This window comes from Saccopteryx leptura, chromosome 9, assembly GCF_036850995.1.
Source record: "Saccopteryx leptura isolate mSacLep1 chromosome 9, mSacLep1_pri_phased_curated, whole genome shotgun sequence".
NCBI classification, from domain to species: Eukaryota; Metazoa; Chordata; class Mammalia; order Chiroptera; family Emballonuridae; genus Saccopteryx; species Saccopteryx leptura.
The window spans coordinates 71,391,180-71,410,590 of NC_089511.1; the positions used below are offsets into that span (position 1 = coordinate 71,391,180).

General features: G+C 44.3%; 1 protein-coding gene across 3 annotated transcripts in view; it reads right to left on the reverse strand.

Annotated features, from left to right (window-relative positions):
• The window catches only part of LRRC20 (leucine rich repeat containing 20), an 83,794-nt gene that overhangs the window by 43,884 nt on the left and 20,499 nt on the right, over positions 1–19,411 (reverse strand). For all 3 annotated transcript variants that reach the window (XM_066350197.1, XM_066350195.1, XM_066350196.1), the window contains one exon: positions 2,443–2,592. In XM_066350197.1, the coding sequence (XP_066206294.1) occupies positions 2,443–2,592 (150 nt within the window). The remainder of the gene's footprint in view (positions 1–2,442; positions 2,593–19,411) is intronic.

Below are 19,411 nucleotides of genomic sequence, written 5' to 3' on the forward strand. Positions count from 1 at the left end.
CTCCCTGATAAGAGTGGCTCTGAATACACAGCCCCTGCCAGTCCCCGTGTGGGTGGTCTCTGTCCATTTCTGCAGCTGTGTCTCACACATCCCTGGCCTGGCAGGACCAGGACCACTCAGTAAGAAGAGCTGAATAACTTGCATAGAAAGGAAGCAGGGAGATGGGGACACAGGCAAAGAAGGGACAAAAGGGTCACATCTAGACACTGGGACCCACTTGCCCTTTGGACTTATTCCATTTGTGTCATTGTCCTTCCCAGGACATCAAGGGATGGAATCATTTAAGGGTGACTCTGCTCTGAGGGGCCATGAGCCTAGCAGAAGACAGTCCCCAGCGCACACGTGGAGACAACTTGGAAGGCAGGGAGTCCGCAGACGGCTCTCCCCCCAACACCAAAGCCCCTCCCTCCTCAGCAGAGAACCCAGAAGAGGACACTGGCTGGCCGTGCCAAGCCCAGCAAATCCTATTCAATCTCCTCCTCACACATAAATGGTGAGGGTTTTTCTATTTGAAAGAGAAACCATGACCCAGGCTGGGCCCAGAGCGACCTCTGTGGGAGCCAGGCTGGCCCTCAGCTCTGGCCTCCCTGGGGGGCCCACCTCTGCCTTCCCTTTGTAATCCACGGCGTGTGGGGTGTCGGGGCCACAGGCAGCACAGGAGTTCAAACTGTATCCTTCACCAGATGTCCATCCGAAGGGCCAGGCACGGATGCATGGGGGGCTCTAACGGCATTTCTCTGACACTTATCACAGTCCCCTAGAGAGGGCCTGCTTAGTCATCCCCCAAGGCGCTGCCAGACGTCAAACCCTGTGAAAGCCCTGTTTCCACAACCCCACCGCCCATGCCCTCTCTGGGTGCGGGGAAGAATCTGTCCCCTTCCTAGCAGTCCCAGTGTTTTGTTCGCACTATTATCACAGCACTGGAGCTGGTGATGAGTGTTCTGCAGCCCTGGGCTCCTGCAGCGAGAGAACTGGCTTAGTGGTCTCTGTTTCTGAGCCTCCGGCCATAGGGGGCTAGAACACAGCAGGTGCTCAAAGGCAGGCGGAATGAAGGAATGAACAAATGAACTCCTCTTACCCAGGGGAAGCTGCTCTGCCTGACTGCCCTTCCCAGCAGCTCCAACCAACTGCCCTACTCATTTTCTATCTTTCCACCCCCTCGGGAAAGCAATCCAATTCCAACTGGCTAGACAGAGCTCTGGGGAACATTTGAGCTAACGCAGATATCCAAAAAGGCAGCCCCGGCCTGTGAGGTAGGCACCCAGGGTATATTGCTCTGAGACCCCAGACAAGTCCCTTCTCTCCCTGACCTTCCTTCTCTAATATTTTATGAGTGATTAGCCTAGGTGCCCCTTGGGCTAAATCTAGTGTCTTACCGCTTTCATATTATGGGAAATATGAGCTCTGTGAGCTCTAGTCAGAAACAACTACACAGACCAATCCCTCATCTTTGCCCTTGTGTTTGTACTAAGCCGGTGACCGGTGATCTTTCCTGATCCTGCCCGTAGCTCCCTCGAGTCATTGTACAAGCTGCTTCGTGTCTCTCAACTGGGTTTGATAATCCGTGCCTCCTTTTCCCTCCTGTGCTCTGCCCAATGCCCAAACCTCCTCTAGGAAGCCTAAAGTCAGCTGTGTGAGATATTCTTGCTTGAGTTCCTCCTCTTCCATCAGCATCTTACGTACTCATTTCTCTAAACAAGCTCTTAGATCCTTTTCTTGCCTCTATGAGAGAATTCTAGAAGGCAGGAAGGCTATGTCCCCTGTGCACTCCCAACTCTCCTTCTCCACTGTTAGGCAAACACATAACAAGTGTCCAGGTCACAGCTCCATGAGTGGCACTGGACTCTTGCAGAAGGACGGAGGGTCTGCATGTGGCGAGGGGAACAGGCCCTGGAGTGGCCATTGCCCTGCTTGTCCATCTGGAGTAGCTACTTCAAAAGAATCTGCAATGCCCATCGGCTGGCTGCTGCCCATCTCCCACCAAGCACCCTTGTCCACTTGCCCTGTGTGTGCCCAGCAGAGGAAGCACCAGCATTCCTGGAATCTGTCATTCCTGAACTGAGAAAGTAGCACAGTGAGAACAGTGCCAGACTGGAGGAGAGGGGGGTGGGCAGAAGGTGGCTTGTTCAGGTCTAACAAGAAGCACTACTTCTTCTGGGCCTCAGAACCCAAACACCCTGCTGGTCTGTTCAGAATAAGAGAATCACCCCAGGACCCATACGCTGGACTATTAGCCAATCTGCTTCACTGTCAGCTAGGCAGAAGTGACACAGAGACTTCCAGGTTTCAGAAAGAACACAGGTAGGTCCATCCTCAAAGCCTCCCCACTGGGAATGACTTCCCAGGTCCAGCCGGCAGGATTGGCCATAGTCACACTTCCCAACGGAGCCTGAGGATGAGGGCTAGCCACGCCCTCCCTGGCCTGAGCTGACCAGGGCCTACCTCGGAGCTGACAGAATGTGGTCATGAACTTGCTGGTCAGGGACTTGAGCTCGTTGTTGGCCAGCGTGATGAGGTGGATCTCGTCGGTGACATTCCGCAGGACCTTGTAGATGCCAATGGGGAAGGAAACCAGCTTGCACTCGGCCAGATCTGCAGCCAAAGAACAAAGACAGACCAGAGTTAGCAGCCACAGCTGCCCAAGGACTTGCCCCAAACCACGTGGACCCGATCCGGCCTCCCCTCCCAGCCTCCTTGCTCTCCCACTTGTCCCCATGTGCCAGGCTTGAAACCCAGCCCTTCTTCTTTCAAGAGCCTTCATCGCCCTAAATCACACTTGTCCCTACCTCACACCCTAAACCTTAGTATTTATTCTAGCACCTTCTCTATTACCACAGCCTACTAGCCATAATGTGGAAGGCAAAGCTCTGCTGGCACAGTGGTGACCAGCATTCACGGCAACGTCCTGCAAACTCCACGAGTCCCTGTGGAATCACCAGAGACTTAACAGTGAAGCTGCAGTCCCGAGTACTTTATAATATTATGCTTCTTTGACACCAGGCAATTCACATCGATTTTGTGGTTTGACCTTCTTCCCAGTTGTTACTCTGATGGTGAGTGGGCTTCACACAAGAGGCAGCAAGGAAGCTGCTATGGAGGCAGTTCCTTGTCAGGCAGTTCCTCAGGAATTAGCATACGACCAGCAATTCCACTCCCAGTGGAACCCAAGGGAAATGAAACCATCTGTCCACAAAAAAACCATCAAACATGGATGCTCATAGCAGCATTATTCTTAACAGCCATACATGGAAACAATCCAAATGCCCATCAACTGCTGAATGGATAAGCAAAATGTGGTATCTCCATAAAATGGAATATGTTTACCCCTGAATGGTTGGCCCAGTGGTAGACCGTCAGCCCAGGGTGTGGATGTCCTGAGTTCAATTCCCAGTCAGAGCACACAGAAAAAGAGACCATCTGCTTCTCTCCCCTCCCCCCCCTCCCCCTTCTCTCTTCCCCTCCCACAGCCATGACTTGATTAGCTTGAGTGTATTATCCTGAGTGATGAGGATGGCTCCATGGAGCCTCCACCTCAGGTGCTAAAAATAGCTCGGTTGTGAGCATGGCCCCAGATGGGCAGAGCATTGGCCCCAGACAGGGGTTGCCAGGTGGATCCTGGTCGGGGTGCATGTGGGAGATGTGGGAGTATGTCTCTCTATCTCCCCTCCTCTCACTTGGAAGAAGAAGAAAGAAAAGGAAATATGTTTAATAATAAAAGGTATTGATATATACTACAACATTGAAGGACCTTGAAAATATCATGCTAAGTGAAATAACCCAGTCCCAAAGGATTATATATTATAAGAAATCATTTATGTGAAATGTCCAGAGTAGGCAAGTATAGAGAGGCAGTAAATAGATTAGTGGTTATCTAAGTCTGGGGGGGGGTGCATAAGAGGATTGTGGGATGGAGACTAAGGGGTGAAGGTTTCTTTGTGGGGATAATGCAAATGTTCCAAAATTTCATTGTGGACCCAGCTGGCTCAGTGGATAGAGCATCGGCCCAGCATGCAGATGTCCCAGGTTCAATCCCCAGTCAGGTAACACATGAGAAGCAACCATCTGCTTTTCTTCCCCTCCCTCTCTCCCTTCTCTCTTTCCTCCCCTCTCACAGCCAGTGGCTTGGTTGGTTCAAGTGTCAACCCCAAGTGTTGAAGATAGCTCATTTGGTCCGAGTGTTGGCCTCAGGCACGGAGGATAGCTTGTTTGATTTGAGCATTGGCTCCAGATGGGGGTGGCTGGGTGGATCCTGGGCGGGGTATATGTGGGAGTCTGTCTCTCTATCTCTCCTCCTCTCATTTTAAAAAATAAATTCCACTGTAGTGATAATTGTACAACTCTATGAATATACTGAAACCATTAAATTGTATACTCTAAATGGTTGAATTGTAGGGTATGTGAATTATATCCCAATAAAGCTGGGTTTTATATATATGGCAGCTGGAAACATGAAGGCTAAGAGACAAGGCTCATAAAAGTCATGTAAGTTCCCTGAGCCTCAGTTTCTTCATCTGAAAAATGGGGGTATCATTGTTCACTTAGCAGGACTGTCAGGAAAAGTAAATGTAATAAAAAGTACTAAATGTACTAACAAAGTATCTGGCAAGAATGTATCAGTAATGCTAATGTTGTCTCTCTCTTCCCTTTCTAGTGCCCCCATTACTGGTGATCTATCCTCCAACCCCTGAACTCCAAGAGCACGCACCAACCAACTCAGAGAGCACCACCTCATCTCTCTCTCAGCACAGAAAATCAATAATATTCCTATGTGCCAGCAAGAAAAGATAATTTGCAAAGATCCTATTCTGAACAGCAACAATAATGCAAAGTCTATAGAAATAGTCAGAAGAGAAGCCTTTCTCCCTTATTTGCCTCATAGAATTACTGCTCTTGCTCCAAGATCAGCTTAAATGTCACCTCCTCCAAGAAGCCTTCTCTCACTGCGATAAGCAGTAGTTGATCCAGCATCTCAGCCTCATGTAGTGCAAATGAAACCTCTTCATCCTGTATTGTATTAATCCCATTTTGTTCCCGCTAGACTGGAAAGATCCCAGTCCAGTACCAGCAGAGGCCTAGCAGGCTTGGGACAGGACAGGGGTACTGGTAACTTCCCTGAGCTGGTGAGGAAAGAAAGGGGGTGGGTGAAGTAAAAAAAAAAGTCCAGATGACTGAGGGTCCTCAGAGGTCCTCTGTAGGGCATCCCACGACGAAGTGGTGAGCATAGCCCTGATGCTGTACCGTATCAGGCACCCTCAGCTCTTATATCAGCAGGTGAGGCTGGCAGAAGAGACTGCAAAGTCCGTAGGAGGACACCTATCCCAGAAGTCAGGCTTTCGGTAGAGATCAGGGCTGGAACTGGACCAGCTCTGCAGGCTCAAAGTTTGGGGCAGGCTGGGAATTCTAGGAAGAACAAACCTTTCCAAATGATGAGTACCCTAGTGCTTTGTGCCAGGAGCACCAACAGCCAAAAAGTATCTTTGTTGTGCCTGTAAATCACATCAGCCCACTGGATGGAAGCAACAGATCTACATGCTAGAAGCAGCTTCAGGGAAAACACCAGAAGCTGTCCCTTGAAACAAAAAGCAAAACAGATGGCTTCCATCACCAGCATCCTGAAGATGGTCTTAGAAGTTCTGGCCAAAGAAACAGAAAACATAAACATTGGGAAAAGACAATTTGATTATTATGTGCATATGAGATGACTGTGTAACCTCAAAACTCCAAAGTCATCTAATAACGCAAATTAAATACATCTTAGCAAAGTGGCTGATCCAAATAAACTGCAAAATTCAATAATATTCCCATATGCCAGCAATAAATAGTTTTTAAGAATCCTATTTCAGCCTGACCAGGCAGTGGCGCAGTGGATAGAGCATTGGACTGGGATGCGGAGGACCCAGGTTCAAGATCCCAAGGTCATCAGCTTGAGCACGGGCTCATCTGGTTTGGGCAAAGCTCACCAGCTTGAGCCCAAGGGCGCTGGCTTGAGCAAGGGGTTACTTGGTCTGCTGAAGGCCCATGGTCAAGGCACATATGAGAAAGCAATCAATGAACAACTAAGGTGTCGCAACAAAAAACTAATGATTGATGCTTCTCATCTCTCTCCATTCCTGTCTGTCTGTCCCTATCTATCTCTCTCTCTGACTCTCTCTCTGTCACTGTAAAGAAAATTTTTTTTAAAAAGAATCCTATTTCAAACAGCAACAATAATATAAATATACAGAGATAGTCATAATGAAAAATATATCTGAATAATATTAAGAAAAACAAAAGTTTATTAAGATGTTTTTAAAAATAGATTTGTATGTGAAGCTGTAACATGTTCATTGATGACAAGTTAAAATATTGAAATAATGTTACTTTTTTTTTACACGGACAGAGAGAGAGTCAGAGAGAAGGATTGATAGGGACAGACAGACAGGAACGGAGAGAGATGAGAAGCATCAATCAGCAGTTTTTTCGTTGTGACACCTTAATTGTTCATTGATTGCTTTCTCATATGTGCCTTGACTGCGGGCAGGCCTTCAGCAGACTGAGTAACCCCTTGCTTGAGCCAGCGACCTTGGGTCCAAGCTGGTGAGCTTTTTGCTCAAGCCAGATGAGCCCACGCTCAAGCTGGCGACCTCGGGGTCTCGAACCTTGGTCCTTCCGCATCCTAGTTCGATGCTCTATCCACTGCGCCACCGCCTGGTCAGGCGAAATAATGTTACTTTTTAAGAGAAATTGATTTATAGAGTGTTAATATAATTCCTTCTCAATTCCCAAAACTTTTTTTTTAACTTGATGAAATGGTTTTAAATTTCAAATTGGGGGAATAACAAGTATGACTCTAAAAGAAAAAATGAAGGAGTAATAACCAAAATTATAAGGCTACAATTTAAAAGAGGTCGACAGGGAAAATAGATCATAGAAATAAAATATATAGCCCATAAAATTTGGTCCTTAAATAATGTCATAATTTAATAAATGCTAAGGGAGGCCTCACAAGTAAACCAAGGAAGGGAAGGATTAAAAACTGATGTTATAGGCCCTGGCCAGTTGGTTCAGCGGTAGAGCATCAGCCCCATGTGTGGAAGTCCCAGGTTCAATTCCCAGTCAGGGCACACAGGAGAAGCTCCCATCTGCTTCTCCACTCTTCCCCCTCTCCTTCCTCTCTCTCTCTTGCCCTCCCACAGTCAAGTCTCCATTGGAGCAAACGTTGCTCTGAGCCCTGAGGACAGCTCCACGGCCCTCCTGGTCAGGGCACACATGAGAAGTGATCATCTGTTTCTCTCCCCTCTCCCTCTCCTTCTCTCTCTACTCCTCTCCAACAACCACTGGCTCAACTGGTCGAGCATCAGCCGCAGGCGCTGAGGATAGTTCAATTGGTCCAAGCAATTAGCCTCAGGTGCTAAAAATAGCTCAGTTGATTTGACATTGGCCCCAGATGGGGGTTGCTGAGTGGATCCCAGTTGGGGTACATGCGGGAGTCTCACTATTTCCCCTCCTCACACTTAAAAAAACCCTGATGTTACAATAATTAGTTAACAATTTTGGGGGAAAAAAGATTCTCAATAACTGAAAAATCAAAATAAACTCTACATTGAATTACACTTTAAATATTTTTGAAATCAGAAATAATTTACCATTTATAAACCTCTTATGTGAAACAGACTTTCTACATCTAGCTACAAAAAAGCTACAAAAGAATCACAACGGAACAGATCAACAAGCCTAACTGTATAAAATATATAAAACACTTGTATGCTTAAAAAAAAATAAGGCAAGCAGCAGATTGTGAAAGAGGACCTATAAGTGGATATACAGTTATCTTTATTATTTGAAATGCTCAATATTGTTCAATAAGAAAAAAAGAAGAAGACTAAGACCAGAGAGAGATGGGGAAAGGATGCAAAATATTCACAAACAAATAAATAATCAGTAAAAAATATATGGCTCCTGATACATATTGCCAAATTACTCTCTAGAATATTTATAGCATTTACATATATCCTATTCAACGAGTAAGAGGGTCATTTTTTTTATTTATTCATTTTAGAGAGGAGAGAGAGAGAGAGAGAAAGAAAGAGAGAGAAAGAGTAGAGACAGAGAGAGAGAAGGGGGGAGGAGCAGGAAGCATCAACTCCCATATGTGCCTTGACCAGGCAAGCCCAGGGTTTCGAACCGGCGACCTCAGCATTTCCAGGTTGACGCTTTATCCACTGTGCCACCACAGGTCAGGCTGCACCACCACAGGTCAGGCCATTTTTTTTTTTTAATCTCTGTTACTATGATCAGGGGTATCCCTTACTTGATTTGCAATTCTTTCAATAATGAGATGGGTTATTAACCATTTTTATTTTCCCTGTGGAAAATCCAGTTCATGTCTCTTGGCTGTTTTTCTATTTGGAGTTCTGGCATTGCTTTATTCCCCCAAATGTTGGCAGAGCTCCTTAAATAGTATTATCAACCTACAACTGTTGATTCTTCTCTTGTTTAGCAGTTCAAGTGATAACATTTAGTTTTTTTTAAAAGCAGAATATAAAAATTATATGCACCCTGTAGTTCCAATTTTCCTAAAATTCCCATTTCCTATGCCTGGGAAGACAGAAAGGAAAACTACTAGAATGTTAAATAGTTCTTACAAAAAATTTAAATAATTTCTTACTAGTCATACTTGTACTATTTGCTTTTCTATATATAAAATAAGTATCACTACATATTTATTAAAAATATTTTTCTCCCTAGCGGGAGAGCTCAGTTGATCAGAGAATCATCCAGGGGACACAGCCAGGATGTGGCTGGGGACCAAGTCCCATTTAGAAATGGGGAACCCTACCTGAGGAAGAGAGACCCAGGCAGGACACAGGCTAAGCATCCACAATGAGCCGTGAGATGTCTTCAAGAAGAGGGTCCCATCTGGCTCCTCAGTGCTGAGAAAAGGGTCCCATGTGAGGAAGCAAGTATACATGATGGGGTGTGATCAAGCAGGGTCACCTCAGAGCGGATTCCTGAACCAGATGGAGGTCAGGTCATCTCAAAGGTCTCACTCAACTCAATAAAACAAACAGATATATATATATATATATATATATATATATATATATATATATATATATATATATACACTATATTAAAATTCCCATAAAAAACCATGTACCTTCACAGGAGGAAAATGAGGCCTATGTTGATAGGTGACTCGTCCAGGTTATTTTGGTAAGCTGGCAGAGTACAAATAATGTGAATACAAAGATTCCAGGAGGGTGGCCAACTTGTCCCAGTTTATCCAGGATGCTTGCAATTTTAGCACTCTAAATCTTGCATCCTGGGGGGCCCCTCCTCAGTCCCAGACAACTCAGGACAGTTGGTTGCTCTGGATTCAGGCTGGATGCTGATGAATGAGACATTACTAGGGGTCAGAGATGACAGAAGGAAGGCAACCCAGGTGTGAGCACAGCGTGAGCCAAGGCTTGGAGGACCTTCCTCCCTCTGGGACTCCACCTTTGAGCCCTGCCTTCTCCTCCAATTTCCTGGAGCCCCTCCCTTGTTCAGAGAGTCCTCAGACAGGAAGGCTCTAGAGCCAGAATCATTTCCTGCTACTTGGTGATGAATGCATGCTCAGACGCAAACAGGGTCTTGGGAGTGCTGGTGACCAGGGGCAACACCAACATCTGGACAGCAGCTGGACTCAAGCACACCTCCCCCCAGTGTTCCCAGCTGCTTATACCTGAGCTGCAGTAGAGAAGAGAGATGCTCAGGGGAAGTCACTGTAATAAACACAAGGCGTAATTATCCTCATAATAATAATTATTATTGCAAGAAGGCCAAACTTCATCTCCCTAAACCTCTAATTAAGACAGTATGCTGTGTTAATAAAGAAGCTTTTGATTCAATATGTGGGCCCTTCATTAAAGGTTATCTTGTTAATTCTAACGAATGCCTGATAAAAAGTAACTGGTGGGCAGGGCAAGACAAGAAAAATCTACAAAGTAAACAGGACATTCTGCCGGAAGTCAGGAGGGCGGGGTCAAGCTCGAGTTGTTTTTGAGAAACAGAGAACTCCAACCCCTGCTTAGTCCCTGCTGAGAGGTGGGCCTAGTGACAGGGCCTGGAAGGGAGAAGTGGAAAGGATCATGGAGCCCCTGTCAACCAAGTCCTAGAAAGAAGGGGTCAGGGACTTGGGCTGGCAGGCACTTCGGGCTCCGTGGCCTGGCCAGAAAGTAAGGCCCTCAAGGCTGTGGGAGGAATCTGGCCAAGTGACCTGGTCCCACCCAGAATGTCTTTTTTCATGGAATCTTGGGGTTGGAATGAGACTGGAAGTCACTTAGTCCATATTTTCCACATTTCCCAGTAACGACCACCTGGGGATCCTTCTAGGGTGAGGATTCCGATGCCGCAGGTCTGGGACGGGGCCTGAGAGCCTGCATTCCTACCGGGCAGGCTCGAGGACCACTCTCAGCAGCAAGGTCTTGTCCAACTCAGCGGTTCTCAAAGTGGAGTCCCCGGACACACCGCATCAGCATCACTCCAGAACTTGTTAGAAGTGCACATTCTAGGCCCCACCCCAGAGCTACAGAATGAGAGGCTCTGGGCGTGGGGCCCGGCCATCTGTGTTAACAAGCCCTCCAACGCTGATACCAGTGCCAGTTTGAGAATCGCTGGCATAGAGGCACTAGTCTCCCACCAACTGTGGCTACTTAGCCCTGGTTGATAACAATGGTGACAATGAGAGTAACCTCCACCTTACTGGATGCAAGGTTTACTCCCTCACAGACAGTAAGTTTGCCCAGTGGGCCTCCCACTTCCCCTTAGACCAGGCTACTTCAAGACAGAGCAGCTGTCTCTTCCCCTTTCTCTCTTACCTCGTTCATGCTTCTGGCTCTGAAAGGGGCACAGGTGAGCTCAGTGTGCAGCAGCCTGGGCTTGGGCACAGGAGGCCTGCCTCCTCATCCCAGCCCTTTCAGCTGTCAGCCATGCGGCCTCAAGAAAACAACTTCTCCAGGACTTTGTCTCCCCTTCTGTAACTGGGAGTTAGGACTACAAGATTTGGGAAGAGTTCTCAACCAGGCTGGACATTCTGTGACGCCATGATTCTACTGGGCAAAGGCTAGTTAGCTAGTGCTCCTGTCAAAGACAGGCAGCGTGCAATCTGCAGCCAAGTGTTTCTGAATTGTTGTGCCTTAGCATATGCTAGAACACGCACCATGACAAGGAGATCTGAGGCTCAGTGAAGTTGGCTCTCCATGCCCATGAGTACAGAGATGAAATCTGAACCCAGGTAGTCCAATTCCAAAGCCACAGTCTTTCCATTAGTCTACACTTTCCATAGTCTGCACTCACTGCGCAGGCAGAGGACAGTCCTAAAAAAAATAATAAACCTGACCAGGCAGTGGCACTGTGGATAGAGTGTCAGACTGGGACACAGAGGACCCAGGTTTGAAACCCTGAGGTTGCTGGCTTGAAGCCCAAGGTCACTGGCTTGAACTCAAGGTTGCTGGCTTGAGCAAGGGGTCACTCGCTCTGCTATAGCCCCCCAGTCAAGACACATATGGGAAAGCAATCAATGAACAACTAGGTGTTGCAATGAAGAATTGATGCTTCTCATCTCTCTCCTTCCTGTCCGTCCCTATCTGTCTCTCTCTCTCTCTGTCACAATAATAATAATAATAATGATTAAAAACAATAAAATCATAGCTTACTCTTACATGGCACCACTGACGAGCCTGAGACCTTTCTAAGCACCTAACATATCTTATCTAATTTAACAACCTCAGGATATAGGTACTATTATGTTCATTCTGTTCTACACTGGGGAAACTAAGACATAGTGAGGAAACAGAAGAGTTGCAATTCAAGTCCAGGCTGCCCTGCTCTGAGAGGTTCATTTAACAGGCTAAGACATGAGACTGTATGGGGGCATCGGAACCCAGCAACCAAGTGGGATGGTACTCTCACTCAGAAGGCTGGTGTAGACAAGACATATTTTTCTGAAAAATGAAAACTTAGACCTGGGCTTACTGGGAAGGGCCAGCACCCTTTCCAGAAACTCAAACTCCCAGCACCTCCACGTACATTCAAGAGCTCAGTGCTATCTGGTATTCTGGCAGAAGAAACAAAACTGCAAACAGCGGGTCTCTGTGACTTGGGCTGCCAGTCTGTCTATGAAATGCCACGAAATTAGAGGTGCAGGGTACAGACAGCAAGCAAAGCCACCATTCATCAAAAACCAGCGCCACGCCTGACCAGGCAGTGGCGTAGTGGATAGAGCATTGGACTGGGATGTGGAGGACCCAGGTTCGAGACCCTGAGGTAACCAGCTTGAGCGTGGGCTCATCTGGTTTGAGCAAAGCTCACCAGCTTGAGCCCAAGGTCGCTGGCTTGAGCAGGGGGTTGCTTGGTCTGCTGTAGCCCCACAGTCAAGGCACATATGAAAGGGCAATCAATGAACAACTCAAGTGCCATAACGAAAAACTGATGATTGATGCTTCTCATCTCTCTCCATTCCTGTCTGTCTGTCTTATCTATCCCTCTCTCTGACTCTTTCTGTTTCTATAAAAAATAAAATAAAATTTAAAAAAATAAAATAAAAAACCAGCACCACAACTGGCTGGATTTTCAGATATTGGTGCAGTATTTATAGAGCTAACTAGGTCGAGAAGGTATAAGACAAACAGGAGCCCAGGCCTCACCCCCTCCTGACTAGTCCCCTTTCCCTGAGAATGACTTGCAGGGATTTTGCTGGTGTTTAACTCTCGATATCTGGAGCAGCCTCCCCCAGCCTTTCTCTGCATCACGACATCTGGAGAGAAAAGGAGGAAGAGGAGCTCACCAAGGATCTCGGGAGTCCGGACGGTTCCACCACAACAGCACTCACACTGGGTGCTGGCAGGCGGTTAGAGAGAGGAGCAGACGGCACTCAGGATAAGGGGGAAGTGAAAATAACATCTCTGGGAACCCGGGGAGACCGCTGAACTTGAACTTGGCTGTGGATTTAGGGAAATTTTTTCTTTTACTTCCTATTTTATAGACTTCCGTATTGTATGACGTTTTTACAAGCACTTACTACTTCTTACAAACATCCTCAGTTTAAAGAAAGTGATATCCAGCTACCCATTGGGAACATTTTCCCTCAAGTGCCGAAAAGGCTGGGTCAGTAAAGTGTGGTCTTGATGGGGCTGAGATCCCATCAGGGCCAAGCTCAGCGGGGCAGCTGCTGTGCTCAGCCTACAGCTCAGCGGCAGATGCTGCACACCTGGAAGCCAGAATTGCAAGGTGCTTTCTCTCGACCTCCCGCAGAGGTCCTAACAGCTCTGGAAAGTCACATGACTGCGGAGTAGCTGTCTCAGAGAACAAGCTGAGCTTCTGGCCTCCCAGCCAGCAGCCGGCCATCACACCCAACATCATCAGTACATGCCCTAAGCACAGGAGAGCCAGAGACCCAAAAAGGAAGCAGTGGCTGCAGTGTGGGCTGGAGAGCACTCTCTTCCTTGAGATCCAAACAGAGGCTTTTCTTGAGCTGGGGCTTTCCTGCTGTGGGATTCAGTTACTGAACTCCAGCCTCAGTGTCCCCTTCAATAAAATGGAAACAACAATTCATGTAGAAACCTGAGCATGCGTGTTCACAGGAGCATCATTCACAACAGCCAAAAAGTAGATGGCTCAAATGTTCATCAACTGAATAAGCCAAATGTGATCTCAGTGTCACCTAGGCATACAAAGGAATGAAGTATTGATACAACATGGATGAACCTCAAAACATCATGCTAAGTGAAAGAAGCCAGTCACAAAGGCCACATATTGTATGATTTCATTTATCTAAGTGTCTAGAATAAGCAAATCCATAGAGACAGAAAGTAAACTAGCAGCTGTCAGGGCTGGGGGAAATGGGAGAAATAGGGAGGGACTACTTCATGGTACCGAGTTTGTTTGGGGGTGGATAAAATGTTCTAAAATTGAGTGATGATGTTTACACAATGTTGTGAACATACTAAAAACCACAGAATGTTACACTTTAAAATGGTAAATTTTATGGTATGTGACTTATTCCTCAATTTAAGAAAAATGAGGACAAGATGATCCAAATAACACATTGTCCTGAGCATGAAATAAAGTATCCACAAGGGGCTGAGCGCAGAGCACAGCAGAGGGCGTGCACTCAGTAAATAGGAAATGCTCCTAGGAGGACGCAGACATTGTTTCTATGTGAAGATTCATTGCAAGGATGAGCTTCAGCTCTGTGCTCCCTGAGGGAAGAAAATCCCTGGCTGTTACATCCTAACAACCTCATGACCTGGAGACATTGTGGGGTCTAGGGTTTGCCAAAAACAATCACTGCTTCTTCCCAGCAAGCAGCCAACCACCTTTAAAAAAAAAAATCTGGCCCTGGCCAGTTAACTAAGTGGAGAGAGCATCGGCCCCACGTGCAGGAGTCCCAGGTTGGATCCCCAGTCAGGGCACACATGAGAAGCATCCATCTGCTTCTCTTCCCCTCTCTCTTTCCCTCCCACAGCCAGTGGCTCAGTTGGTCTGAGCATCAGCCTCAGATGGGGGTTGCCAGGTGGATACCAGTCGGGGCTTACACAGTAGTCTATCTCTCCTCCTCTCACTTAAAAAATAAAGTTTTTATATTTCATTCAAATCAAAAGTAACCCCCCCACACACATAGTACAACTCAATGACACACAGTCACTGATCTAAGATATTAGATATTTTAATTTAATTGATGAGTCATCTCTAACATGTAAATAAATAAGGGAATAGAAACAGCAGCAACAATGATGTCAACAGTGTGGCCACCAGCTCTGAGGCTACCATAGCTGGTCCAAGCGGAGGTGACACTCTCACTAAGCCAGACCTATGAGAGGCTTGGGCAGGTCCTGAGTTTTTCTATAAGGATAAAATCAGCCAGTACTGACTGAGCATCAACTCTTTTAATCCTGACAAAACCTCTGAGGGAGTGTGTTATTCTCAGTCTCCTTGTGCAGATAAGAAAACTGAGGCCCTGAGAGTTTAAGGGTTTGCTCAAAGTCACACAGTACATAAAGAAGGGATGGAGCTTGATTTCCTCTGGGGGATACTACCCTGCAGAGCTAGTCTGGAGACCTGAATTCTGACCTGCTGCTGAACTTAATTCAAATGACCTGGGACAGGTCACTCTCAGGCCTTGAGCTCCTTATTTATAAAGTATAGAGAATGAGCTCTCCAATTGTGGAATGCAAAAAATGGGAGATTACAGACTAGACTTCTCAGTTGCAGGTTCTGATTCCAGATCTGAAGTGGGCCAAGGAATCTGTATTTCTAATAAAATCCTGGTAATGTTGATGCTGCTGGTCCTCGGACCATGCTTTGAGAAGCAGGACTTAAGTGGCGATCACTGCACAAAAGACAATGAGCCACACAATGAGGAAGTCTCATTTCAAAATCTCAGTCCAAAATTGGTCATCACCCCTCTAGTCCTTGCAGAACTGGTTATTTAATGGGGAAGTAGATTCAAGCTCAACATATACCCTAAGATTTCATAACAGTGTTTTGTTCTCATATTTTTATGGCTATCAACTGTTAATAAAAATGATATCAATTTTTCATTTATAGTAATTCTACAAAGTTATTTTTAAATTTTCTTTAAGCTAAATTCATTTTAAGAAATATTTTAAGTAACAATCATAGCTAATACTTTTATAGCACCAAGTATATGCTGGCCACCATTCTACACATTTATGGGGTTTATACCATTTTTACCCTCACAACAAACTCTAGAACGGTGTTTCCCAACGTGGGGCCCATGCCGCACAGGGGGGCAATTCGATAGTTAAGGGGGGCAATTTGAAAATGGACTTGACACGACTTTAACTCTTTCGCCCCAGGCCATTTAAATGCAATGCTAGATATCGGTGCCAAATTTAACAAAAAATGCAATTCTTAAATAATTGCGGTAAATAATTATTAAGTATAATTTCGTTTGACGAGACCAAAATATCAACTGGGTGATTGGTGTCGTCAAGTAAACTTCGTCCTGGGTTCACCGCGGAGCGTGCCGTCTGCCGCGGGGAACCCCGGACGTTTTAAAAACTCGCTAAACAACGCAGTTATTCTCACCTAATTGGCCCATCGCAACTTTGGTAGTGTTTCACATCATTCAGTTGGTGTTAATTTGAAATAAGTGTCAGTCAAAACTGTTGTAAAAGCTCGTTGATTTAATAAATATACATATATATATTGTATAGATATAATTGGTAAGTATTTGATTTTATTTTTATCAATATTAAACTCTTTATTAAGTACTTCTGGCATCAGGGCTAGAAAGCACTAATATTTTATAAATATTATTGGGGTTATAATAGTGCATGCACGACAATTTTAATTTTAGAAGCATAACTTTCCAGAAAAATTTGTCAAGTGGAAAAAATATAGATACCTTTTGATTTCTGGTGGTAATGTAGTAAATGTGTTATATACATTTAAATAAATATGAATTTTTAGTATATGTTTACTCTATGTCACATTGAATATATTTTAACACATATTTTAATATTAGTTTTTAATTGATCTTATTTTTATTTCTTATAGCCCATAGTAAAATGAGTGGTGCAAGCAAGAAAAAAACTCGTCAATATTCGGAGGAATATTTAAAATTTGGGTTTATACCTGCTGTTCATGATGAGCGGATTCCTTTTTGTCTTTTATGCCAGCAATGCTTGACCAACGAATCAATGAAACGAGGTCGTCTTGAGGCGCATTTGAAGGCGAAACATAGTGCTCATATTAATTCAGATTTGAGTTACTTTAAAACTTTAAAGAAAATTTTTGAAAAAAGAACAACATTAAAGTCTCTATTTACTGCTCATACTTCAACTAATAATCGTGTTCTTGAGGCTAGTTATCAAATTTCTTTATTCATCGCTAAAACTGGAGAAAATCACACTATAGGAGAGAATTTAATAAAACCGTCAATATCAGCATTTCTTAAAACGGTTCTTGAAAAAGATGACAAAGATGTAAAAGCTATGCCACTCAGTGACAATACTGTTAGCAGAAGAATAGATGAAATGAGTGAGGATATTGAAAAACAACTTATTGAAAAGCTGAAAACAAGAAATTTCTCCTTGCAAATAGATGAATCAACTTTGAGAGACAGTGAGGCAGTATTGATAACTTATGTAAGATATATTGATAAAGGACATTTTGCTGAAGAAATGTTGTTCTATAAAAGATTAGAAAGCACCACTACCTCTAAAGATATATATAATAAGCTAAAAAGCTACTTAGATGTCAATGATATACCAATGAAAAATATAACATCTTGTGCTGCAGATGGTGCTCCCAATATGATGGGCAAGAAAAATGGCTGCTTACAATTAATGAAAGATGCGAATCCAGAAATGATTCTTGTGCATTGTGTTATTCATAGGGAAAACTTGGTAGCTAAAAACATCTCGCCTGTTCTGAATGAAGTATTACATACAGTAATAAAAACATCTCGCCTGTTCTGAATGAAGTATTACATACAGTAATAAAGTGTGTTAATGCTATTAAAGCTAGTGCCAAATGTGAGTATCTTTTCAAGCTATTTTGTGAAGAACAAAATGAAGACCATGTGAGACTTTTACTTCATACTGAAGTCAGATGGCTATCTAAAGGAAACTGTTTGAAAAGATTTATGGAACTGTTTGATACTCTTAGTGGTTTTTTAAGCGATAAACCTGAAATGAAGTATCTGTTACCAATAGATGGTAAATAAAGCATTTGTGAGTTATTTAGCTGATATCTTTGAAAAACTAAATATATTAAATAAGCAACTTCAAGGAACAAATAAAACTCTTGTCGATGCAAAAGCAAAGATATTTGGTTTCATTACCAATATTGAGTTATGTCAGAAACATATTAACAACAAAAACTTTAAACAGTTTCATTGGCTCCAAAAATGTGAAGTAACTGATACCGCTTTACTTGTTATTGTCAATCATTTGAATATTCTATCGGCTGATTTAAAAGAAAGATTTTCTGATTTAAAACTAATTGATTTCCAAACATGGATGATGCAGTCAATGTTAGTGGATTTGTCTGATATATCAAATATGCAGTATCAAGAACAACTCGCAGAATTGCAAAATGATGAGTCAGTTAAAGCTTTATTTAATATCAAAGGAGCGATGGCATGGCTTTGTGAGGAAACAGAAATCAAATACCCAAATTCAACCAAATGTGCAAGAAAACTATTGCTACCGTTTCCATCTTCATTTTTAGCTGAATGTGGATTTAGTGCTGTAAATGATTTACTGGTAAAAAAAAGAAATCGGCTGGATATAACACAACGTGGAGACTTAAGACTAAAGCTAACCAAATTGGAACCTAATATAAAATCTCTGTGCAGCAAGCATCAAGCGCAAGGATCACACTAAATTAAAATAATAAATTAATATAGAAAAATCTGTATTAAAATTATTTGGAATTTAAATTTCTGTTTTTCATTATATGTTTTGAAATTTTACTTACTGTGTTTTGTTAACAATTTCATAGTGATTTCTTCCTAGAACCTATCATTTATGTTTATTAAGTGAACAAATCAATTTTTTAATGTTAAAAATTATGTATGTTACATAGGGGGGAACATAAAAATTTTAGAAAGGTTAAGGTGGGGCATGGCACAAAAAAGGTTGGGAAACACTGCTCTAGAAGGTAAAAACCTTTCAGAGATGAGAAAATTGAGACAGCAGCCACACCAGCACAGGCCTGGCACAGGGAAGGTACGGCTTCCCTGGTTTCCTTCTGGTCTCTCACCCATCCTGTGTCCAGCGGGGATCCTGGACCACGCCATTCCCTGCTCCGACACTGCCAGGGGCTCCCCACCGCTGCCCAGAGCAAGACCAGCAGAGGCAGCTCGGTCCCTCACTTAACTTGCTGAAATGCTGCTTCAGACACTGTGTGTGATGCCAGTGTTTGAAGGCACGTGCTTCCCTACAGCATGTGTTTGCTATCCACAAGCCAGTGCTTTCCCTCGGCTCCCTGCCATCAAGTCTGTCCCATGCTGTTGGTTACACAGGGTGAAAACGTGGACCCTATAGTCATAGAGCCTGCGTTTAAACCCCTCTCTTGGGGAAGTTGCTCAGCCTTTCTGTGTCTCAGTTTCCTCCTCTGGAAAATAAGGATAACAACAGCAGCCACCTCTCAGTCAGAGCGGTGATTAAATCACAGGGTTGTGATGAGGCCAAATGAGACCTATGTAAAGCAGTTGGACAGCTTAGCACAGGGTGAGTACTAAGGAAGTGTGACATTATTATTATTCTGGGTTATTTTGACTCTAGATGATTTTCCCTTTTTAGGCTCTTTAGAACCTAATCCCTGTGCAAGATAAGCCTTCACTGCAGAACCACTTAAGGCCCTTTGTGATCTGAAGCCAATCTCTGCCTCCTTCCCGCCTCAGCTCCCTTTTATT